Here is a 22,737-nt window from a genome sequence, read left to right on the forward strand (position 1 = left end):
TTAAAGCGTCGCGGTCGGACCGCCGGCACCGCCAGGTTGCCGCCAGTCTCGGTGGTTGTAATCCACCAGGGCAGTGCTGCTGCTTTGGGGATTACAAGTCCCCTTTCCACCAGCCTTTGCATGGCGGTAGCCCCGCCATGCAAAGGCTAGAGGAAAGGGGGTGCCGGGTGCCTCATGGGGGCCCCTGCACTGCCCATGCACTTGGCATGGGCAGTGCAGGGGCCCCCCCACGGACAGCCCCGTTGCGCTTTCCACTGCACAAATTATGGGTAGTGGAAAGCGAAACAGGTATGGCTCCACCTGCTGCACCGCCATATTGACGCCAGCTCGATTACAAGCTGGCGTCAACGTTAAGGCCCTGCGGTGAGCGCCTAATAGGGCCGGCGGTGTTCAGGCCGCACAGGCGGTCTGATGGCGGTACAAGTTTGGCCAAACTTATAATGAGGGCCAAAGTTATGAATGTAGTTGTATTAAAATCAAGTTTGCTAAATTTATGTGGCCCAGTCACGGGCATCTAAAGCAAACTAAATGGGCAGAATCAGTACCCATGTTCCTTCTTCCAATAAAATCAAGGCTCCTTTTCCTTACCTCTGGCAAGTATTCGAGAACACTCCCCTGAAACGCCTTAAAACTTCAACTTGCAAGAAGGGTAAATGTATTGGCTGTCCTGAGTAAGAGATTCCACAATCTGGACATTAAAACCATGTATCCAATGTTTGCTCTCTCTACTGGGTGAAGCAAAGGTAATGGATGTGGATTTCACAAAACTGACAAGAAAAATAATCAAGAGAATCAGGATAGAGTGAACGGGAAATCTTCTTGGTGAACATGAAGGAGCCCTGTAATACTTCCTAGCAATATTACCTATCCCTTCCCCTCCCAGTCTCTGTTCATCTCAAATGTGTTCTCTGTGTACTCAACAATGAAGGTTAAAATTGGATTCATTTAGTCATCTACTGGAAGACCACCACTGAGGTAGGGTGAGACCCAGGCATCTGAATCTATTGTCGAGGAAATTCTGACAGTACTGTCCTTAACCTTGAAATAAGTACAAAGAACTTCATTGCAACTGATCAATCTGATTGACATCAATCTGGCCTGTGCTACAGCTAGAACCAAAGTGTGCTGCTGAATGATTGTTTTCGGTCATTTGTTTTTATCCCTTTCCCACACCTTAGCTAAGGATATTCGCCCTAACTGTGATATGGGTTAGATCACTGTCTGAGGTTAAGACAAACCTGGAGTCTTTAAAGTACATATTTGTAAGAGCTAAATACTGTATAAAAGCAAACTGGGTAACAAAAAAATCATTTACTTTCACTTTCATCTTTAATTACTTGCATTGTTTTTGCTGAGGTGAGTGTAAAGGATCGTTTTACCATAATGCATTCCTCCAGAAACCCCTTCATTTCATGACAGATTTGTGACATAAACTCACTTAAGGTGTTCTAACAAACGTGTGGATGACCTTTAACAGTCTGAGAATACAATAACCTGACTGGAGTCAGGTTATTGTGGGCAGCAACACAATAGTTAATGATCTATTTTGCCAGGACTAACGTCCAGGTTTACAGTGGTGGACCATCTTTGTCAATTTCCAAATACACTACAGATGTAGAAATGAGATCTGGGAATCGAAGATGCTTGGCTATTCTGTGCTATATTTTAACATTGAAAATCCCTCTCAGTCAAGAGTGCAGCCTTGTTCAACAGAATTCTATCACCAGCCCCTAAATCTGATCATATCCTTCATGCAAACAATCAAACAAGTCAATCTTTTGGTGAAACGTTTGCAAAATATCAATTCGATTCAGCAGTAACTGCGGCAGAAAGCAGCCAACATGCTTTTTACAAAATGTCACTTGTCACTTATACTGGAAGACATTTTATTTCAATTCCCTTTTATATATCTAGAATTTTTTTAGCATGCCCACTGTGGACCAAATCTAGGCAAGGGAAACCAAGGAAGTGAAATATTGGCTAAGGAGTGCTGATGTGTAAAGTTAAGGTTTTAAATACCTTCAAAAGGAGTGTGGTGTGATGAATTTACTAAATAAATGCCTCATATGCAAGAGTTTTCTTTGAAATACTTCCGGAATTTAAGAAATAAGCACAAAAGTTAGGTCCTTTGTCAATCCTAGGCTAACATGACAATTAAGCTTTAGCCACCGCAAGGGATGTTGAAAATGTAATAAGGATACAAAAAGAAAAGACCGTTCACAACATAAGGAAACTAGTTAGTCGGAAAATCTAGCGTATGCAATGCAGCCGGACTTTAAGTAATACTTACAGTTTTTAGTGATCTTCTGTATGTTAGAAGTTATATTTTGGGAAATTTGGTTGGGATCCTCGGCAGCTCTTTGTTTATAATCCATGGCAGGAATATATTCGTATTTCGGTTCATCAACTATGGAACACTAGATTCTGTAATGTTGCAGTGAACGGGAACCTAAACATAAAAGCAAAAACATTTGTATTTAGTTGTGATTTCGCATGCCACACGTTGTCTTTTAAAATCCGCTGAAAAACTGTTACGGGATACAAATTCGTCTGCTAGAGAAAGTAACCTGATCCAAGCTCTAGAAGAAGTCTACTACCTTTCCACAGTAGTGAACAAGAGCTACCAACTGCAAAGGAGAGAGAGTTCTGGGGCCATAGGTGCTGAGTCCCATGGTGTCAAGGGCGCTGGGGCTGCGATTATGCCAGGACCCCATTTAACCAGGGGAACAATGGTACCCGGTTTCCGCGAGCACCAGAGACACAAGGGAAAATGAAAGCACAGACCCCAGTGGCAAAAGTCAGATTCACCAATTCCATAACGCTAGGTAACACCTTACAAATTGCTTTATTATATTACCGAGAGACACTCCAGTGCTGAAATGCTACGTACGTGTCAGAAACACGCGTGTTTACTCATGTCTCTTTCCAGTGTCAAGTCCCCACTAATGGCAGGATACTACTACCCTTTACTGTGATTAAGATAATACAATCATTTGCGACAATCCATGTTCTGAAAGTTTCTAATCAATGTTGAATTGCTCCATTGCTGCCTGTTAGAGCAATAAAAGGTGCACAAGGGCAGTAATGGCTGGCACCAGTGACAGAATCACGGACATGCACTCATGAACAATAGGGGAGAACAGGTATGATGCTATAGAGAGCAAGAAGCAGGAATTAATCGACTAAAATGTGGCGGGGGAAGATAGTAAGGAATCATTCTAATTATGGCAGGGGCTGTGAAACCTGGGGCTGTGAATCCTGGCACAGTGTGGGTTTGATCACCGTCAGCCATGGTGATACTTGGGTTATGAATTTCAGCATTAACCTAAAGACTGCGGCCTTATCTCTTCCAAACAAGGGTGTCTATTAGTAGGACTCGTGGGTAACCAGGTGGAGGATAGCATCGCTATGCCTTTACTGAGCTATATGAGAAAGCAAGGACAGGAGAAACGGAATCTGCCATGGTTGTCACTATTGAAAGCGTGGTGGTGAAAAGTCAGTGGTGCCCGGTCTGGAGAAGAAATGGGTGAGCAGGACCAGATTAACTTGCTTCTAGGGCAGTCATAGTATAATGATTAAAAAGCAGGCTATGTGCCTAACAAGAACGTAGTTGGAAAGATTCTTCACATGCTTGCTGCCCAAATTCATTTCCCTTCCGCAACACCTAAAAAAGTGAATAACAGGCTGGTAGAGTACAGTGAAGTGGGGTGAATAAAATCGGATTGGGGTGGGTGGATTAGATTGGAGTAGTTGGATTGCATTGAAGTGATAGGACTGGGATGGTGTGGATCGGACTGAGGTGGGATGGACTGAGTGGAGTGAATTGGGGTGGGGTGGATTAGACTGTATTGGAGTGGAATGGATTGGGGTGGACTGTGGTGGGGTGGACTGTACTGGGATGGTGTGGATCAGACTGAAGTGGGGTGGATTGGAGTGGGGTGGATTAGATTGTATTAGAGTGGAATGGAGTGGGGTGGATTAGACTGGAAAAGAGTCCATTGGATTGGAGTGGATTTGTTTGGGTGGATTAGATTGGAGTGGGTGAATTGGAATGGTGTAGGGTGAATTGGAATGGTGTAGGGTGAATTGGAACGGTATGGGGTGGACTGGGTTGGTAAGACGTTGTTGGGAATGGAGTGCAGTGAATTGGACAGTGAGTGGGTGGTGGATTGGACTAGAGTGGGGCAGATTGTATTGGAATAGGGTGAAAAGGGTTTGAGTGGGTGGATTGGAGTAGTGTGGATTGGATTTGGGTTGGAGTACGGTGGATTGGAGTGGGGTGGGTTGGATTGAATGGGTCGGATGGATTTGAATGCGGTGGGTTGGAATGATTGGATTGGAGTGGGGTGGACTGGATTCAAGTGGGATGGAATTTGGTGGACTGGATTGGAATGGGGTGGATTTGGGTAGAGTGGATTGGGTTGTAATGGGGTGGATAGAGTGAGTGGGATTGTGGGGTAGTGGGTGAATTGGGGTGAGGTGGATTGTACTAGGCTGGATTGTACTGGGCTAGATTGGAGTGACGTGGAATGGTGTGGAGTGAGGTGGGTTGAATTGGATTGGTGTGGATTGAATGGAGGCAGATTGAATTGGGACAGATTGGAGTGGGGACAAGTGGAGACGACTGGAGTGGGGTGAGTTGAGAGGTTTGAAGTGTGGTAGATTGGATTATGATTAGTATTTTGAATTGGAGTGGGGTAGAGTAGGGTGGGGTAGGTTGAGAGGTTTGAAGTGTGGTGGATTGGATTATGATCAGTAGTTTGAATTGGAGTGGGGTTGATCGGAATGAGGTGGACTGGACTGGAGTGGGGTGGATTGGAGTGGGGTGGACTGGAGATGGGTGGACTGGATGTAGTGGGGTGAACCGGAGTGGATGAATTGAAGAGGGGTGGATTGGAGTGAAGGTCGGAGGATTGGATTGAAGTAGGGTGGACTGGAGTGGGGTGGACTTGATTGGAGTGGGGTGGGTTGGAGTGTTGTGATTTAGCTGGGGTGAACTGGATAGTAGTGGGGTGGTGTGGATTGGATCGGGTTGGAGTGTTGTGATTTAGCTGGGGTGAACTGGATAGTAGTGGGGTGGTGTGGATTGGATCGGACTGGAAAGAGGTGGATGTTTTGGAGTGGGTGGACTGAAGAGGGGTGGATTTGAATGGGATGGACTGGATAAGGGAGGACTGAATTGGAGGTGAGAACAACTGAAGTGGGGTAGGGAGGATTGTGGTGGACTAGATTGGAGTGGGGTGGACTGGAGTGGGGTGGATTGATTAAAATGGCCTGTAGTGGGGTGGATTGGATTGGATTGGGGTGGAATAATGTGGACTGAGTTAGAGTTGGGTGGATTGGAGTGGGGTGGGTGGAATGGAGTAGGGTGGATTGGATTGAAGTGGTGTTGATTGGATTGGAGCGGGGTGAATTAGATCAATGGATGCACGGAAAGGGGTTGATTGGAGTGGGGTGAAATGGGTGCTATGGATTGGCTAGGGGCCGACTGGGTGGGCCAAATTTTATTGGGGTGGACTGGATTGGGAGCATAACGGATTTGACTGTATTAGAAAGGGGAGGATTGTTTGGAGTGGGATGGATTGGATCCGAGTGGGGTAGATTGGATAGGAGTGGGTTAGACTGGATTGGAGTTGGGTGGATTGTGGTGGACTGGAATGGGATGGGTTGATCTGGATTGAAGTGGGGTGCACTGGATTGGTAAGGGGTGGATTGCTTTGGACTGGAGTGGAATGGGTTGGTGTGGACTGAAGTGAGGTGGTTAGACTGGAGTAGGGTGGACTGGGCTGGAGTGAGGTGGATTGGACTGGTTTGGCGTAGATTAAAGTAGATCAGATTGGAGTGGGATGGGGTGGTTGGATAAGGCTGGACTGGAAATGAGTGAATTGGATTGGAATGGGGTGGAATGGATTTGAGTGTGTGAATTGGAGTAGGGCAGATTGGCCAAGGTGGATTGGATTGAGTGGACTGGATTGGACTGGAGTAGCGTGGGCTGGCCTGGAAAGAGGGGGCTGGATTTAAACAGGGTGGGCTGGACTGGAATGAGGTGGAGTGCACTGGTGTGGGGTGGAGTTGATTGGAAAGAAGAGGATTGCAGTTGGGTGAATTGGGGGAGTGGGGTGGATTGAATTGGGGTGAGGTGGACAGGAGTGGGGTTGACTGGATTGGGCTGGATTGGACTGGGCTGGATTGGACTGGGGTGGACTGGATGGAGGTGCAATGGATTGGATTGTATTATGTGGGCGGATTGGAGTGGGGTAGATTGGATTTGAGTGGGTAGATTGGTGTGGGTGGGGTGAGGTGGGCTGGTTTGGAATAGATTGGGGTGGATCAGAGTGCGTTGATTGGAGTGTGGGGCGACTGGAGTGGGGTGGATTGGATTGGTGTGGGGTGGATTGGAGTAGGATGGGTTGGAGTAGGAGGACTGGACTGTAGTGGATTGGATTGGGATGAGTGCTTTGGATTGAACTGGGGTAGATTGTGAGGTGGACTAGAGTGTGGTCGAATGTATTGGTGTGGGGTGGTTTGCATTGGTGTGGGGTGGGTTGAGGTGGATTGGACTGAGTGGGCAGTTCAATTCCGAATTGAAGTGGACTGGATTGGGGTGGGTTGGATTGGAGTGAAGTGAAGTGGGGTGTCCTGCATAGGTGTTTGTTAAAGCATACTTTATGAAAATACATCTAAGAAAGAAATAATGTCCCTTTGCAATATTTAGAACAAGATAATCAACATCGTTCTAGAACAGAGCTCACTTGAAGAAACAAAACATGAGTGGAAAGTAAGAAAAGAAGACTTGGCAAAATGAAAGAGATGATGTAACTATAGACAATAAAAAAACTTTGCAATGTTATGTCCTGCAGGGCACGTTTTTGCCAGTCATACGCCTTCTGTTTGCAGGGCTCTAGAAATAAAAGTAACTCAATCACGTTGGGAGCATCTAAAAAGCACTGATTACGTTGAATCAGTTCTTGGTCCCTGCCCCACAAAGGAAATGATACTAGGCCTCTAGTGATCAATTACCAGGCAGTAAAGAACAGTGCCATGCAAGCCAACAAATAGTAGGCAACGGTAGGACTCCATGCCCTTTTTGTTAACAGTGTCTCACAGGCTCGACCCTAAGAATGTGCAGCCTTCCCAAGCTCTCTCCCACTATTCAGTATTTCCCTCCCTTTATATCTCCAACTCGCACTGCTAAAGTTTTAAAGACACTTCTCAGTTTTTCACATCTGTAAAAAGGACTTGGTACAAGCCGTGAGCAAAGAATAAAAATCAGTTGGAGTCCCAGAGTACTTGAGCACACTAATCTGGCAAATAAGATTGATGTATAAACCAATTCTGAACACCTGGAAGCTGGCACCCAGGATTCCGAATAGGACAAGGGAAGGAGGTTGGGGTGGGTGATAATCAAGAGAGGGTAATCAAACTGTCCCCCTAACTGATAACGTTAAAAAGATTTAAATAAACGTATTAACACATAATTAACTGCCACAGAAAAAGGAGTTTTGTCAGATGTAAACCTTGGGTGGTCAAAGGGGACAAGGGCCAGGATCACTGAACTTCACATTAACCCCTACTTGACAATATATATACAAACGTTTTACAAAAATGTTCAATTAGCTTTAACTTAATCGCTCTCAGATCACCACTGCGAAATGTAAAAAGCCATGATTAGTTATGAGATCACGTTTGAAAATATGCATGTTTCATAATTCTCTACACATTTTCTGTGAGAAAGCGAATGGCGTGATGTGGTCCGGGTAGTGAAACATCAGGCAGTCTTAAAAACATGAAGGGGCAACACATGTCTGCGTCATCGTTCCCTCTTTATATATTCTATAAGTATTAATTGTCTTAATACAAAAATACTAAATATAGCATTGGGTCGCCAAAATATAGCATACGATAATAGCTATTTGCACAGAAAGACGATGCAATCTTGATTTTTAACATTGCTATCAATTTGTACAGGTAGTGTGATGTGCCAGATTTATTTATCATGGTCATTGGCAATTAATGCACACATAAAAAGAACTAGGATTGCTTTGACAAGGAATACCTAAAAAAATGTATGTACAAGAACTATGCTTAATACATGGTCCAGAAAACCATGAAAGGGATCAGATTCGAAGACCAACTGCTTTTTTGTACTCGAGAAAGTTAGTTTTAGGATGTTCCATACTTTTGGATCCTTCACAATGTTCACCAACTTGGGAGGTATCTGTCACCTCTGTAGAAAAAGCTTATGAAAGCAGAGCATTTTACACTGCATTATGCAGAAGTGAAAGGAGCATTGGCAATGCCAACTGGTCTGGATTATGATTGAAAGTGGCTTTTGTGTCATTGATTAGGCACTCAATAAGCCACCATACATGAACTCTGTCACTTACGATTGCACTTGTTCATCTACTCATAAACCCACTGACTCATTCTTGCATTCACCACCTGAAACAATCACAATTAAAACTTACAAAAGCTCAACAACATATGCAAGATATAATGAAAAAAATGCAAGTATTAAAAAGAAAGGTTGTTGCCATTTAAGGATGTCAGGCATATGCTTGCAATAACAAAACTAAACTGAGTATTTGTCTTGCAAAGATATTGTAAATAGATTATTGCGGTTTAAAAATTCAAGCATAGTTTCCACATTTAGACCCAGTGGGTTGGCCGTCTTGGAATCGTAAAACAATGATTAACTATGGATACAGCTTTCCATAATAGTCTCCTTGTTTAGAGGAAGTGGCTATGTGGCACGCACAGCACTGTCGATAAAACGAGTGGTAGACAAGTGACCCCTTAGCAGTGCCTAAGGAGTTGTAGTATTCTAATGAGAAACATTTAAGTAAAAAGAAGAGAAGCAAGAGATGAAAGGGGAGCTATAAAAGGGCTTTAGTATAGGCAAATAACAATCTACTCTTAAATGCCTAATGACTAACATAAGTTTTTCACAATCAGTATGTCAGGCCTTCTTTGTTTATCTTAACTGTTCCTAATAAACAAATCACAGTCGTGAGATCACAAAAAGATTTTCTTAGTGAACAAATCAGGCCTATATCGGTTATCATAGAGTATATCTAAATAACGAGCTACTACAATTTACCTGTAGGAAGGATAATACTCAGGTACAATATCACTATAGATAATGATCATCGTAGTGTTGGATGTCAAGAACAAACAAGGGCATGAGGAAGACAATACGGCTGGACATAGAATGAAGGATAAACATATTCTATCCGTACAAAATAGTTTTATTTAATGGATTTACACAATGTTAATACACATAAAAACCAATAACAAAAAAGATAATCAACAATATACCTAAGTCAGACATACCGCAATCATACCGGACTAGAAATGGCCTAAAAATTAAAACATACAAGATTACAAAAACAAGGGACTCAAAAGGTCTTGATATGACAAAGGTAGTGCAATAACAATGATAAACAAATGAGACAATCAATTACCTATCAATGAAAAGGAGGAAAGAAATACAAATCTAACAGGGTTAGGATAACGGTCTATACTCTGATACTAGCTGGATCTATAATAGAAAAAAGGATGAATAATAGTGATGGAATTATTCAATCAATGAAATACAGTAGGAACAGAAGGCCTATGCGTGTTTGGGTGTTCCTCTATTATTGAGGTCACCTTCCTCAGGGCCGTTCCAAATTTTACAGTTTAATGTTAGTATAGTCCTTGCAGCCGAACGTCCTGGTCATCACTTGTGTCCAATTCTGGATATATATGGAACATATAGACGTGATATCTGTGGTATCAACATGGAATTAAGGCTGTTCCATTTTCCAAGGAAATACGTCAATGTAAGATAATTATCTCACGCCAAGTCATTCAACTTCCAGCCGCCCTATCAAAGTATACGCCTTGGAATTCCCATTGGGCTCAATACTAGCACGGAGGCTTCAGAAACATCCTAAATTGAAACTTATTTGTCTATCCTGCGCAGCTGTATTACAGGAAACGTTTTTCACCCTTATTGACAACAAAGCTTACATGACAGTTGCGTTCAGGGCAAATACCTTATTGGTGGAAGCACACAACTTCTGCCAAATCAAAACATGTACTCCTGGTTTCTAAAATGGGGGCAGAGACAAAGCCCAATTCGTGGTAGTACTTTGTAACTTCCTTTTTAGGTTGATCCCATAAATGTCTGCTGACAGTTGCACTATCAAGCCAGACCTAAAAAGGAGGATGAGCAACAGATAAAGTGGCTCAGGATTATAAAACCAACGAGGCAGATTCAGAGAATCTTTCGAGGGACAATATTTGAGAACTGAATAAAGTATACTTTCAATATAGTATTAGAATGTAAATAATGTACATACGTATTTGTAAGAAATGGAAACAGATTAGATACTCTTTTTGAGGCACAAGTAGATCAGTACAGAGTAACAAGTGTTAAAATTAGAAATCCATGCGTAATAATTGAATGCATTAATGCTATAATTTGCCTAGAAGAATTTAATTATGTATCACGAAATACGTGTTGACGACAGTAGCGGCTCGCAGAAGGGGAGGGGAAGGGTAGGGAGGTGCAGGTGGGAGGTAATAAACATTTTATTTCATTATTTATTTATTTTTTTTAAATCCCTTACCTCCTCCGCCACTCCTCTGTCCCTTGACGCTTCTCGCTGCAGGCACAGGATGCTTCTCAGAGCAGCATCAGGATTGGCTGGGAGTGCCCAGCCAGGGCGCTCCCGGGCAGACTGTGAGCCTGTGTAGGCCCTCTCCAGCCCAGCAAAAGAGCCTACAGCGCATGTGTGTTTGGCCGGCCTGAGACAACCAGCCAAACACACATACACTGGGAAGAGGGAGTGCTGAGCACTCCCCCTTAGTGCATGTCACCCGTGGCCCTGTCCCTGTCAAAGAAAACTATAATAGACATAGTTTATTATCGTTTTCTTTAAAAGGTTTTGCTGCTGCAGCTGCTGGTGGGGGGGGCAACGCTCCTCCACCCAAATGGAGGAGCCACCACTGGTTGACAGTTTCTTTCAACGCAGGCGATGCAATATCATAACTTTAATGACCGATTTCTTCAAGTTAAATTCTGAATTATTATACTCTAAATCTAAGAATTAATAAGAAATCCAGGTAAAAAAATTGAATGCATAAAGCACAAAAGGAAAAAATGAGTACTAGGAGAATAAAAGTGATCGTGTTCAGCATTTTTTATTTATTTATTTTTTAAAGCACTGAGGGAGCATTATAACTTGTGAAAATACATGTGCTAATAAAACTCCAAGTAGACTTGCATGCCATGGAAATCCACAAAAATATTAGAATTACATGCATATTCATTCATTGTCCACCATGCATGTTCTGCCAGACAGTCTACACATCCGAAATATGGAAAAGCGAATTTTATTTTTCAGATGTCACAGAATATTAAATGTTTATTTGAAAGAACTGTCAAAGTCAATATCTTGAGACACAAAATTGCATTTTCAAAGGCCAATTTTACTCGTCACGCAAGATATCCTTACTGAATGCAAACAATTAAAACACGAAATGTATGCTTCAGTGCACCAACAGGATGTGAGGTTAGTGAGCTCGAAATATCAGTCTCCACATAACTGATTGCACAGACCCTGATGTCCAAGGGAGTAAAATGAAGTAGACGCTGTAGCTAGTCACACAACTATCTAAACGAAATGGAAACCCAGCATTCACCCTGTAAGATTAAAATAAGTCACATAAGTTCTTGAAAAACAAATATATTAACAGCAGGGCATTTTATAAGACAGTTCTTGATCTTGTAAATTATGTACATAGTTTGTCAAACGTGCATCCCACAAAAAATCAAACTGTAATAGGAACATATATACATTTGAAAAAAGTTTGAAACTTGTAATACATTTATTTTTAGATTTACACTACATCATGTCCTCTCTCTTTCTCACCCCACACAAAAGGCCACCAAAAATATTTTTTTTCTACGTGCAAAAGGACTAACAAAGGGCTATCTCTTATTTGTACAAGTTCATTGCATCACCACATAATGCAAGATGGGCATGCATGAGAAAAACCAGTATGAAATTTCAGCCATGACATAACACCACAGGAATGGGAATTTATAAGAAATTGGGCTATTACTCGAGATAGGTGAAAGCCCCACTCAAATGAGAACCAATCATTGTCAGGATGAACCACATAAACCTCTGGTAGCTTGGCTCAAAAGCAGTCAGGCTTAAATTAGGGTCAATCTGTATAATATTTACACAGCACTCAAGCAGTAGTAACTTATGAACACAACACAAGAAAAATCCAAAACCAATTTAGAAAAACAGAGTACATTTGAATAAATAAAATGACACCAAAATGTCAAAAAGCCAATCAGAAGATCCAGAGATATGATTTTTTTGTTTATATTTTTTGTGTGAAAATAGAGCCACAAAACACAGCACAACTCAAGGTTATCTGTTCGCGCTGGACCGTAGCAAAGTCATATGTTCCCAGGATGGATACAGGGAGCAGGTTTGTTCCACTGAAAGGTCACCTTCTCAAGACCATGTGAGGAGCTGCTATTTGCAATGGCGGGAGCCACAAGGCACTATTTCTGGGTGTGAAGGGCGGGTAGGGCAATGCAAACAGTTGCTGTTTTGGTGCAAAGAGCTTATCGCCATTGGAGCTTTGCATCGGCAGTCAACACGGGCTCATATTAGCAATCGTCTTGGACGGTTGCAGTGGGTGCAAAGTGCAGGTCTCGCTGGAGCTTTGTGCTGAGGGTCATCATAATCAGCTCTTTCCTTGCGCAAAGCAGTCACTTCGCTGCTGCAAGGAAAGCAAACCTTCTGTATCTTCCCCTTTAATTCAGAAGCAGTATATTTTGACTCTGGACAATAGTCCAAGACCTGAGGGGCACCTCTTGGAGAACACCACAACTCCACCAGCAAGGCTCAGGCAGGTCCAATTCGAGGTGGGCAACTGCAGGGAGATCATTCATAGCTTAAGTACAGGCAGCTCAAGCAGGAGCTCAGACAACTGACCCTTGGAGTTACTCCTTGGATGCCTGAGTTCAAAGCAAGCAAGTCAAGTCTTCCTTCTTCAGACAGCAGAGTAATAATTCTTCTGAATCTTACACAGGTACTGGAGTGTTCGGATGAGGAGTTCTGAAGGTTTAACTTTTATACTTGGTGCCAGTCTTTGAGTGTGGCCTGCCCCCCAAACCTGATTCTGGTCAGGGCTTTCTGGGTGCCTGGTCTTGGCTTCAAATTGTCTAGGGTGACAAAGACAAGGGCAGGCCTTGGGTCAGGTTTGTGTGTGCTGAGGACAGGGCCTTTGGAAGTGCAATCAGAACTAGTACAGCTCCTCCACAGCTATCCTGTCAGGAAGGCCCACCCCCCTCACACTTAGGACTCTTTTGCCAATCATGCCTGGGAAGAATACACAACAGGAAAGAAATTCACAGTCATGTGATCCTGGACACTGGCAGAAAGGCACATTTAATATATACAGAAAATGCCCACTTTCTAAAAGTAGCATTACAGAATAGTACCTCAAAATCTGACTCAACTCTTTAAATGGATTTCAAATTACAACTCATTTTAGTGGAGGAAGCATTACTCTATCAGTTCCCATCATGAGGGTATTACTTATTAAGGGTAATAAGATAACTCAGTGTTAGTTTAAGGGAAAACTTAACACAAGTGGGTGGTTGAGAATGATGGTGCACTCGCTATTAAGTTGTGACAGTAGCGTGATAGTTTGAGACAAGGGTCTCTAGTATCTAGTGCTCAAGAAGAGAGGAAGACCCACCTTTACTTTCTCAATCAGAAAAGTCCATATAATTGTTCATCAGCTTCAATCACACTTCAAATAAATCCACTGGTACACAATTATCACTTTATTTTCTTTTAGATCGAATCATCAATTCTCTTATATTGTCACAATGCCAATGCCACAATACCAACACGTGTTTTGTAAGAGCCACTTGAGTTGTAGCTGACTTTTTCAGTGCTCGTGGTTCTGCATTCTGTTAATAACACGTGCCCGTGTATCACTGTTATAAGTACCCTTATGTCAGTGTCGCAAGTAGACACCCATATGTTTTTGGGTCAAGTATTTATGTTCCTGGGAGAGTACTCCTGTAGTAGCCAGGCGTGTCGTTCTGAATATCATGTTGCGAAACATGAGTCTAAGGGAAAGATAGCCTTACTACAGTGAAAAATGACTTTGAGAGTTTGCAACTGTAAGGACATGTATAAATTAAGTGTGTATGTCCCACTCTTTGAATACCATGCACACGGCCCTATGAGCCTTTAATGCCTACCCTAGGGATGACCTATAATTATTAAAAAGAAAGAGTTTGGCCTGGCAAAAGATTTATTTTGCCCCATTGATATGGCAGTTTTAACTGCACTACAGGCTATAGTTGCAGGCCTGAGACACGTTTTACAGGGCTACTTTAGCGGGTGGCACAATGAGTGCTGCAGCCCACTGGTAGTATTTAATTTACAGACTCTGGGTATACGTAGTACAATTTACTAGTGATTTATCAGTAAACTATTAGTGCCGATCGGAAGTATTCCAATTTTTCAAGGTTTAAAGGAGCGAGCATAAACCTTTTACCACTGGTATCCTAAGAGCCAATAAAATCTGGTTAAGCAAAAGAAAACAAAGGAAGGCAAAAATCTGGGCGTGATCTGCAGAAAATGTCAGATCCAACATAGCTGATACACAGAGAGATGCATGAAAGTATTACTTCTATTCAAAATAGAGAGGTGCACTACAAAGAAAGGTAGAACTGGTATTACACACTAGAGAGGATGCATTGTACATGCTCGCCTCTAATCAGAATTGTTGAAGAGGACAAGAGATAACAGGAGACAGTATCCATATATGGTGTGAGAGCGCCATGTGCATCCATCTGGAGGGGTGGCCTTCACATTGACAGGCTTACAAGGGTTCCCTTATTTTTTGAACCCAGACATTTTTTTTACATTGCCTTGGGACTCCTGAAAGCCTCTAATAGATCCTGGGAAAATAAATGTTTAGTTGGGAAATGCTCGGAGCCAGCAAAGCTTGCAGTGGTGTTCCTTTTCCCTCACTGACACTATGGCACCACAGGTTGTACAACATTATAGTAATAGAATTTGAGGGGAGGAAGCTTGTTATTTGACAGCACATTGAAGCCACGTGATAGTTTATCTTTTGCGGAGTCTCCTGAGCCTAGAGTGCACTGCATTCTGAGTCTGGGTGAGAAGGCTGTTCACCTGAAGACTTATAAGAGTGGAATTCATGCTACAACTCCCTGAAGCAACTGTTGCAGTGTAGCATCTTTTGGGGACAGGGGTGAGGGGGCACCGAGGAGGAAGTGGGAGGGATTTCAGTAGAGGGTTGTTTTGATCATTCATTTACTATTACATATTGTGTGGGGAAATGCTGATGGACACAATACTGAACATTACTGTGGTTTGTAGTTTCTATAACCTGGCACCTTCGAACTTATGTTAAAGTGCTTGTATTAAATGAATACAAATGTTTGAAAAAAAAGAAATCACAGTTTTTTTTTTAGTTTTTTTATTGGCCCTTCGGCCACTACCACACCTTACTATATTCCAAAATGCTTTAGAGTGGAGTTAGAAAACAAATCTGCTGAATTACAGTAGTGGCAGGAAGAGGTCATAAGCAGTCTAAGGGGAGGTCAAGGTGGGTAAATACATTTTAAAAAATATTCCAAAACTCTTCAAATCAATATTTTACAAAAAATGTAATTACATTTTTGAAAGAGAAAACAAGATATATAGAAAAGGAACAATTAGGAATCTAATGTTTCTCAATAAATAATTCAAACAAATTGTAATATGACTAATATTCAAAGTACTGATATCAATCGAGCAACACTAAATAACAAGGATGAATCATACTTAGAAATCCCCTATCAAAAATGTTACATTAACAAGCATCAAGTATCGAAGTATCGAAGTATCGAAGTATGTGCGCACAAACTGAAAGAAATAAATAAAAACCTGCTTCTCCCTAAATAGAGTGGCTATAAGTGTACAACGAAAATGTAAAATTGAAAAATAAAAGAAGCATCACTTATAATTTTTATAAAATAGTAGGAGTGATTTTTAGCTTGCAGGTGTATTTTTAACCAATGTCACAGCAAAATAGGATTCTTGTTGGTGCAAAGACAAGGTACCATTAGCTACATAAATTACTGGGCCACTAGTTCATAGCACTTGTTATATGGACTTGTTTAAATGGGATCGTGACCAGGCTAAATAGCATCACTCACACTGCATAAGAGCTAATGGCTGGCTGATATAGGCTCTCCCACTGTCCCTTGCCATAGGCTGCAAAGGGTGGAAGCAATACCTGGATAACAGTTGAACAAACTACTATAATAAGGACTGTCTGTGTGGGGTTCCATATAATAGACTTCATAGGTACCACATAATACTTCTGGAAGAGACTGGCGATTCCGCAGGTGGGTTCCTTGCTTTACTCCCTGCGGTTCCTGTGGAGTGGTGTCCAAGGCTCCCACTAATGCAACACAGGGTAGCAGCGACAGTGATTCGGGGGCACGGGATACACAAAATTAGCAATTTCTTTAAAAACAGGACTGTCCGCACATGGGCAAAGGTCAGTGCGAAGAGACGATTCTATTTGTGCAATTTCATTGCTATGGAGAGTGCAACGCAATACGGACATTGCTAGATGATGTACTAGCCGAACCGTGAAAGCTACCAGCCCTGACGTACTTACTGCAAATGGTGGCAATTGCCAAACTGTATGCCTTCTCGCAAGACACCTGACAACCAATGAATAACAAGGCTCACAGTGAATGGCAGGATGACTTCGACATAACCATCGGTGAGCAGCAGTGGACCTACCATTGTTCAGTGGTCAGTACTGTATCTATGAAAGGCCACCATTGACTATTGCACTTCAAATACCTTGGCTGGATGTATTGCACCTCGGCTCGGTTGTGTCAGCATGGACTGCGTGATGATTCCTTTTTTTTCCCCTTTGTGACAATGAAAAAGCTGGCTTTGCGCATATGGCATGGTTCTGCCTGAGTGTGCAGCACTTCTGGTTTGTGGACATACAGGAGCTGTGTGAAATCAAGTGCAAGCCAGTACCCTGCAGACTGCTAGTTGCCCTCCTGGGCTACGACAGGGTTGCCCTGAAAGTGAAATGGAAACTGGTGGCAGTAGGTCTGTTATAGGCATGGTGGAGGATAGCAATGCAATGGATTACGGGTCCCCTCCCCAACTTGCAAGAGTGGAACAATTACATGACGTATTGTAACACTCACAGAGATGTTTATCACAATCTTATGCTGCGTCGCGGTCACCGGAGGGATATTTGGGGTCCATATCAAGCATACTTGGTGCGCATGACTACTGATGTGGGTGCGGACAGGGAGGCGAGCAGCATAACCCAATAGATGTGCTTGGCAAGTGAGTGTGCCTGGCAAGCGAATATACTGGAGGATCGACAATATTGTGCTGTCTGACAGTACAGCTGCATCTCAATACATGCAGGAGGGCACAGTGAGAATCCATGGAGGTGGTGGGTGGGAGATGCACACCACTGTGATGGATAAGTATGCACTTACCTCGATATGTCACTCACCGCACTGCATGTCCCGCCTAATATACTGTCATACTTATTAATGATTTGTAACAATTACATGCGTATTTGTGGCAACTTGCCTGTGCTGTACATGTTATCCTATATTGCCTTATTACTAAGCAAAATTAAAATAAAGTTTTACAAAACAATAAGGACTGATCCGAAACTCCTGTATGTGCATATGCATTTATTGTTTTATTTACAAACTTCTTCGCTTCCTAGAGCATAATATCAAACGTCAAATTATAATTTGTCGAGCAATGCAATATAATCCAATCTAAATCCATTACAATTTAGCATTTGGTTGGCACAGATGTGTGTAATTAAAATTTAGAGGTTCACGTTGTGCCTAGTTGGAAAGCCTTTTCAGCCTTGAATGGCAGACAGCATGAATGCCATTACTTTGGGAAACATAACGTGCTGTATCACAAGCACCAGCAGACAATTCAGTTGCCATTGCACTCTATACAAGAATAAAGTACTATAGGTATAACACAATATACAGTTTTCTGGTGCTATTCTCAGTAATCTGAAATCCTGGGTATTACAATGAGATAGGACTACAAAAGGACTTCTCAATAATGATAACATCCTCTAGTGATGGATTTCAAGACACTGCAAGCTTGTATTCCAATAGCACTGCCTGAACGCGTGACAAATCTCAAAACGCAGTCAGGTTAACAGTTAAAAATTGCATGTTTGCATATAGTTTAGACTTTAATGGAATACTCAATTCGTGAAGCACGCCTCTTAAATTGTCGCATTCGCAGATTCCCAGAACTACTCATATACTTGGGTTTTCACATCTAGAAATGTTCAAATAAACACGTCTGTATCCAAAGATGGGACTTTGTACTACATTTGCCCTTTCAAACTTTTTTGTATCATTTTTCCACAGACAAACACATTTCTCCAAGGATAACTCTTTCCCAAGTATCACAATTAATTTTAGAAGTTTTCCTTCCTCATTTGCACCCTAAAAATTGAGTTTCTTCTGCCATCGACACAAGCAAATCTCCAAAAATAGTCTTGGACGAAAACAAACTGCAAACAATTTGACAATACACAGATACCTGTGAGTTAATGGGTGTTTACAAACATTCGCAGGTAGTCCACCCATCAGGTGCCCATAAAAAAAAAAAAAAAGTAAAGAGAAAATCTGCTCACTTTGAAAAGAAAATATAGCTACATTGGCACATTTTCTGTCACTCCCATTATGAAGTAAAGATTCCATCACTCTTGATCCAACGAATGCGATTGATCCTACAAATGGGATTTGAGCACCTACATTTTATGTAAGTGCGCAGATTTAAGATTTGCACCCTATTTCCAATGATAAAAAACTAGTAAGCGTACGATTGGGCCATTTCGCCTCCCCACCCCACAGGCTTTTTGGTCACATCCACTTTGGTATTAGGACTAGAGACAGACACTTATGCGGCCGCAAACCCACCAGCCACATTACAACATCCCCGCTGGGCCGGCGGGTGGAAACAGAGTTTCCGCCCCCTGGCTCAGCGGGGATGTCGGCCGTAACATAGCAGCCGGCTCCTGATAGAGCCGGCGGTGTTGCGCCCATGCGACGGGTGCAGCTGCACCTGTGCCTGGGGGAACCTGCACTGCCCATGCCAAGTGCATGGGCAGTGCAGGGGCCCCCAGGGGCCCTGCGACTCCCCTTCCCGCCAGCCTTTCCATAGCAGTCTCTACAGCCATGGACAGGCTGGTGGGAAGGGGAGTCATAATCCCCAGCGCAGCCCTGGCAGATTATAACCGCTGGGACAACGATGGCGGGAAACCGCGGGTCCCGGCAGTGTGAGCAGTCAAAATATGGTGATTTGTACGGCCAGCCTGTTGGCGGTACGATCGCCAAAACCTGCCAGGGTTGTAATGAGGGCCTATATCCTGTAGAACCACAAGGTGTTGTCCTATACGACTCGTTCTCCATACCTCTTTTCTCCCAACACAATTTTGAACTCTCTGCCAACTGTATACTATTCTTCGCCACCCTGTTAAAGCGCTCGGCAGCTCCATTACCTGCAGGATGATAGTTGGAAGTGTCATATGTTTTATACCACATCTCAACAAGAATGCTTTGAATTTGTTGGAAGTGAATTGCGGTCAAATGTCTGTGAATATAACCTTAGGAAAACCCTCTCTTAAGACAACTTTAGCCAAAAACTCAGCAATAGACCATGAATCTACTTTACTCATAATTTCTGGCCATTTAGCGAAATGGTCAAATAACACTACAATGTATTTGCACTCTCCTTCCGCAGGTATAGGTCCCGTGATATCTAGACCTATCTTCTCCCAGGGCATGTCAGGACATTTAATAGGAACCAACAGCGGTTTAAATGTAAATAAAGTCTTCTCCAATTCATTGCACAAAATGCATTCTCTCACCTTCCTTTCGACAGCCATATCTATCCCTGGCCACCAACACAACTGTCTAATTTTGCGTTTTGTTTTTGATACACCCAAGTGACCATCATGGCAGATATCCAGTCTTTTATCCCTGAGCACCTCCGGAGGAATACATCTACCATTACGCATTAACCTGTTACGCTCTACGGACAACTCCTCCTTCACTTCCCAAAATACCCTCACATTATCTTGTAGATTTTTTTTAGGTGGCCACCCATCATATACCAACGTTTGAACATTACTCAATACAACATCTGAATCCAAAGCTTTGTCCCACTCATGTTCAGTGATACCTTGAACGTCTTCCATAATGTCAGCTACACAACAATCATCCAACTCATTCTCTTCTGCATCGGTTCTGGCCAAAGGCATCCTCCTTAAAAAAATCAGCGATTTTATTCTTGACACCTGGCATGTAACATACCTCATATTTGTAATCTAAAAGCCTTACGGATAAACGGGCAATGCATGGAGAAGCTTTAAATAGGCTATTTGTAGTCAATACCTTGGTGAGTGGTTTATGGTCGCTTCGCAGGATGACATTCATACCCCATACAAACGACCGAAAATGCTCTAAACCCCATACACATGCAAGGGCTTCTCGCTCTATAAGAGAGTACTTCACGTAAGTATTAGTTAATGAGCGGGAGGCAAACGCAATTACACACTCCTTACCACTCTCATCTGCTTGTGTAAGAACTGCCCCCAAACCTCGACTGCTAGCATCCATAGTGACAATGTATTGCAAATTCGTATCAAAACCTTGTAAAGCAGGTGCTCTAAAAATGTCTTCTTTAATCATTTTGAATGCTGTCTCACACTCATCAGACCACTCAAACACACATTTTGTTTTTAACAACTGTCTAATGGGAAAAGTCTTATGTGAAAAATTGTGCACATATTTCGCATAATATTCAGCCAAACATAAAAATGCTCTGATCTCATCCTTATTTGTAGGCGCTGGCGAGTCTTTTATTGTAGCTACTAAGCTAGCTTTAGGTTTAACACCCTTACCACTAATTTCGTGTCCCAGATAAGTCACACTCCGCTTGGCAATTTTACAGTCCGTTGTCCCCCAACACCTGAAGAACATTCTTCGCTTTTGCGTCACGGTTTGTTCTTGAATCACCCATGATTAAGATGTCATCTTGAAAAAAATACATCATTCATCTTGCTAAATAATTTAAACATTAACCTTTGGAACATAGCAGCTGCTGAAGCTAAACCAAACGGAACCCTGACATATTGATAACATCCAAATGGCATAATAAAGGCGGTAAATCTACGGCTATCAGGAAGCAACGAAATCTGGTGATATGCTGAAGTAAGGTCAATAGTGGTAAACCACTCCTTACCTTTGGTTAGAGATACAATCTAATTTATTCTTGGTAAAGGGAATTGTTCTACCAAAATATTCTTATTGAGGTCTCTAAGATCCACACATAATCTCAGTTTTCCATTAGAGCATCTTGCCACTACTAATGGAGAAATCCAATCAGATGCTTCAACTTATTCAATAATGCCTGCCTGTAATAATTTATCTAGCTCACTAGATACTTCACTCCTAATACTGAAAGGTATATTTCTTTCTTAATGGACAACAGGTACCGCATTATCCTTCAGCAAAATCCAATGTTGATTTTTTTTTTAAATGTCTAATTGTACCTGAAAACACTTAGGGAAACAAATTAATTATGGATGTCTCATTCACTTCTCCACCAAGAATCACAGACACAGGTTCCTCACTGTTTGGGTCAAGGATCATTCCTAGCGCACCTTGGTCCCACCAACCTAAAACAGAAGGACGACACTTAGATATATACATTTTGCATTCCGTCTCACGATCCTTGAATACAAATGCCAGTTTCCTGTAACCTATTAAATGGATTGGTTCACCAGTAAAGCTTTTCGGTAAAATATCCGGTATAACCAGACCACCCCCAACAACATGCTTGATTTTTTTTTTACCAAACCAATTAATTTGCAATAGTATACGGTGAACCAGAGTCGACAATAACAATGATGGTAACTCCTCCCATTGATATTTCACATTTTGGTTTTTTTCCGTTGACAATCAGAAACCGAGGACTCATTTATTTTTATGTTAAGAACCCACATGTTCCTGTTATCACTGTCTGAGGTGGAAGCTGAGTCCATGGCACTTTCTAACAATTTAATTGCAGCCTCTTTTTTCCTTCTGCAGACTTTAACAAAGTGGCCGGTAATACCAGAGCACTTTTGACTTCTGGCTGGACAGTTCTTATCATTCGCGTAATGGCCCAACAATCTACATCTGAAACATGTGACGTTTGTCTTTGAATCCTCTTCTTCTTTTTCAATTTACTGGAATTATATTTGTTTGAGCTACTGACTGATACACTCAGACTTTTCTTCGTCTCAGTAATCTTGTTGACAAAGAGTGTTGGACTCTGCTCTATAATCAACCGCTTTTGCGCATCTCCCAGTTAACTCTGCTTTTTTGACTACCTATATTACTTCTTGTAGAAGCGATTCCCCTTTTGTCCACAAGCAACCCTGTATATTCTGGTTTGCAGTATGCATGACTATTTGATCTCTTATGAATTTGTCATGTAAATTACCAAATCTACATGTTAAAGCCAAGTTCTTCAAAGCAGAAACATATTCCTCAACAGTTTCATCTTTCTCTTGTGTTCTGTAAAAAAAATTGTAACGATCAATGGCAACACA

At 42.1% G+C, this 22,737-nt stretch overlaps 1 protein-coding gene across 2 annotated transcripts in view; it reads right to left on the bottom strand.

Moving 5' to 3' along the window:
* STX7 (syntaxin 7) overlaps window positions 1-22,737 on the bottom strand; it is a 202,228-nt gene that overhangs the window by 111,367 nt on the left and 68,124 nt on the right. For both annotated transcript variants that reach the window (XM_069235168.1, XM_069235169.1), the window contains exon 2: window positions 2,291-2,449. In XM_069235168.1, coding sequence (XP_069091269.1) covers window positions 2,291-2,375 — 85 coding nt within the window. In that variant the 5' untranslated portion in view covers window positions 2,376-2,449. The remainder of the gene's footprint in view (window positions 1-2,290; window positions 2,450-22,737) is intronic.

Source organism: Pleurodeles waltl, chromosome 5, assembly GCF_031143425.1.
Source record: "Pleurodeles waltl isolate 20211129_DDA chromosome 5, aPleWal1.hap1.20221129, whole genome shotgun sequence".
In the NCBI taxonomy this organism is placed as follows: domain Eukaryota; kingdom Metazoa; phylum Chordata; class Amphibia; order Caudata; family Salamandridae; genus Pleurodeles; species Pleurodeles waltl.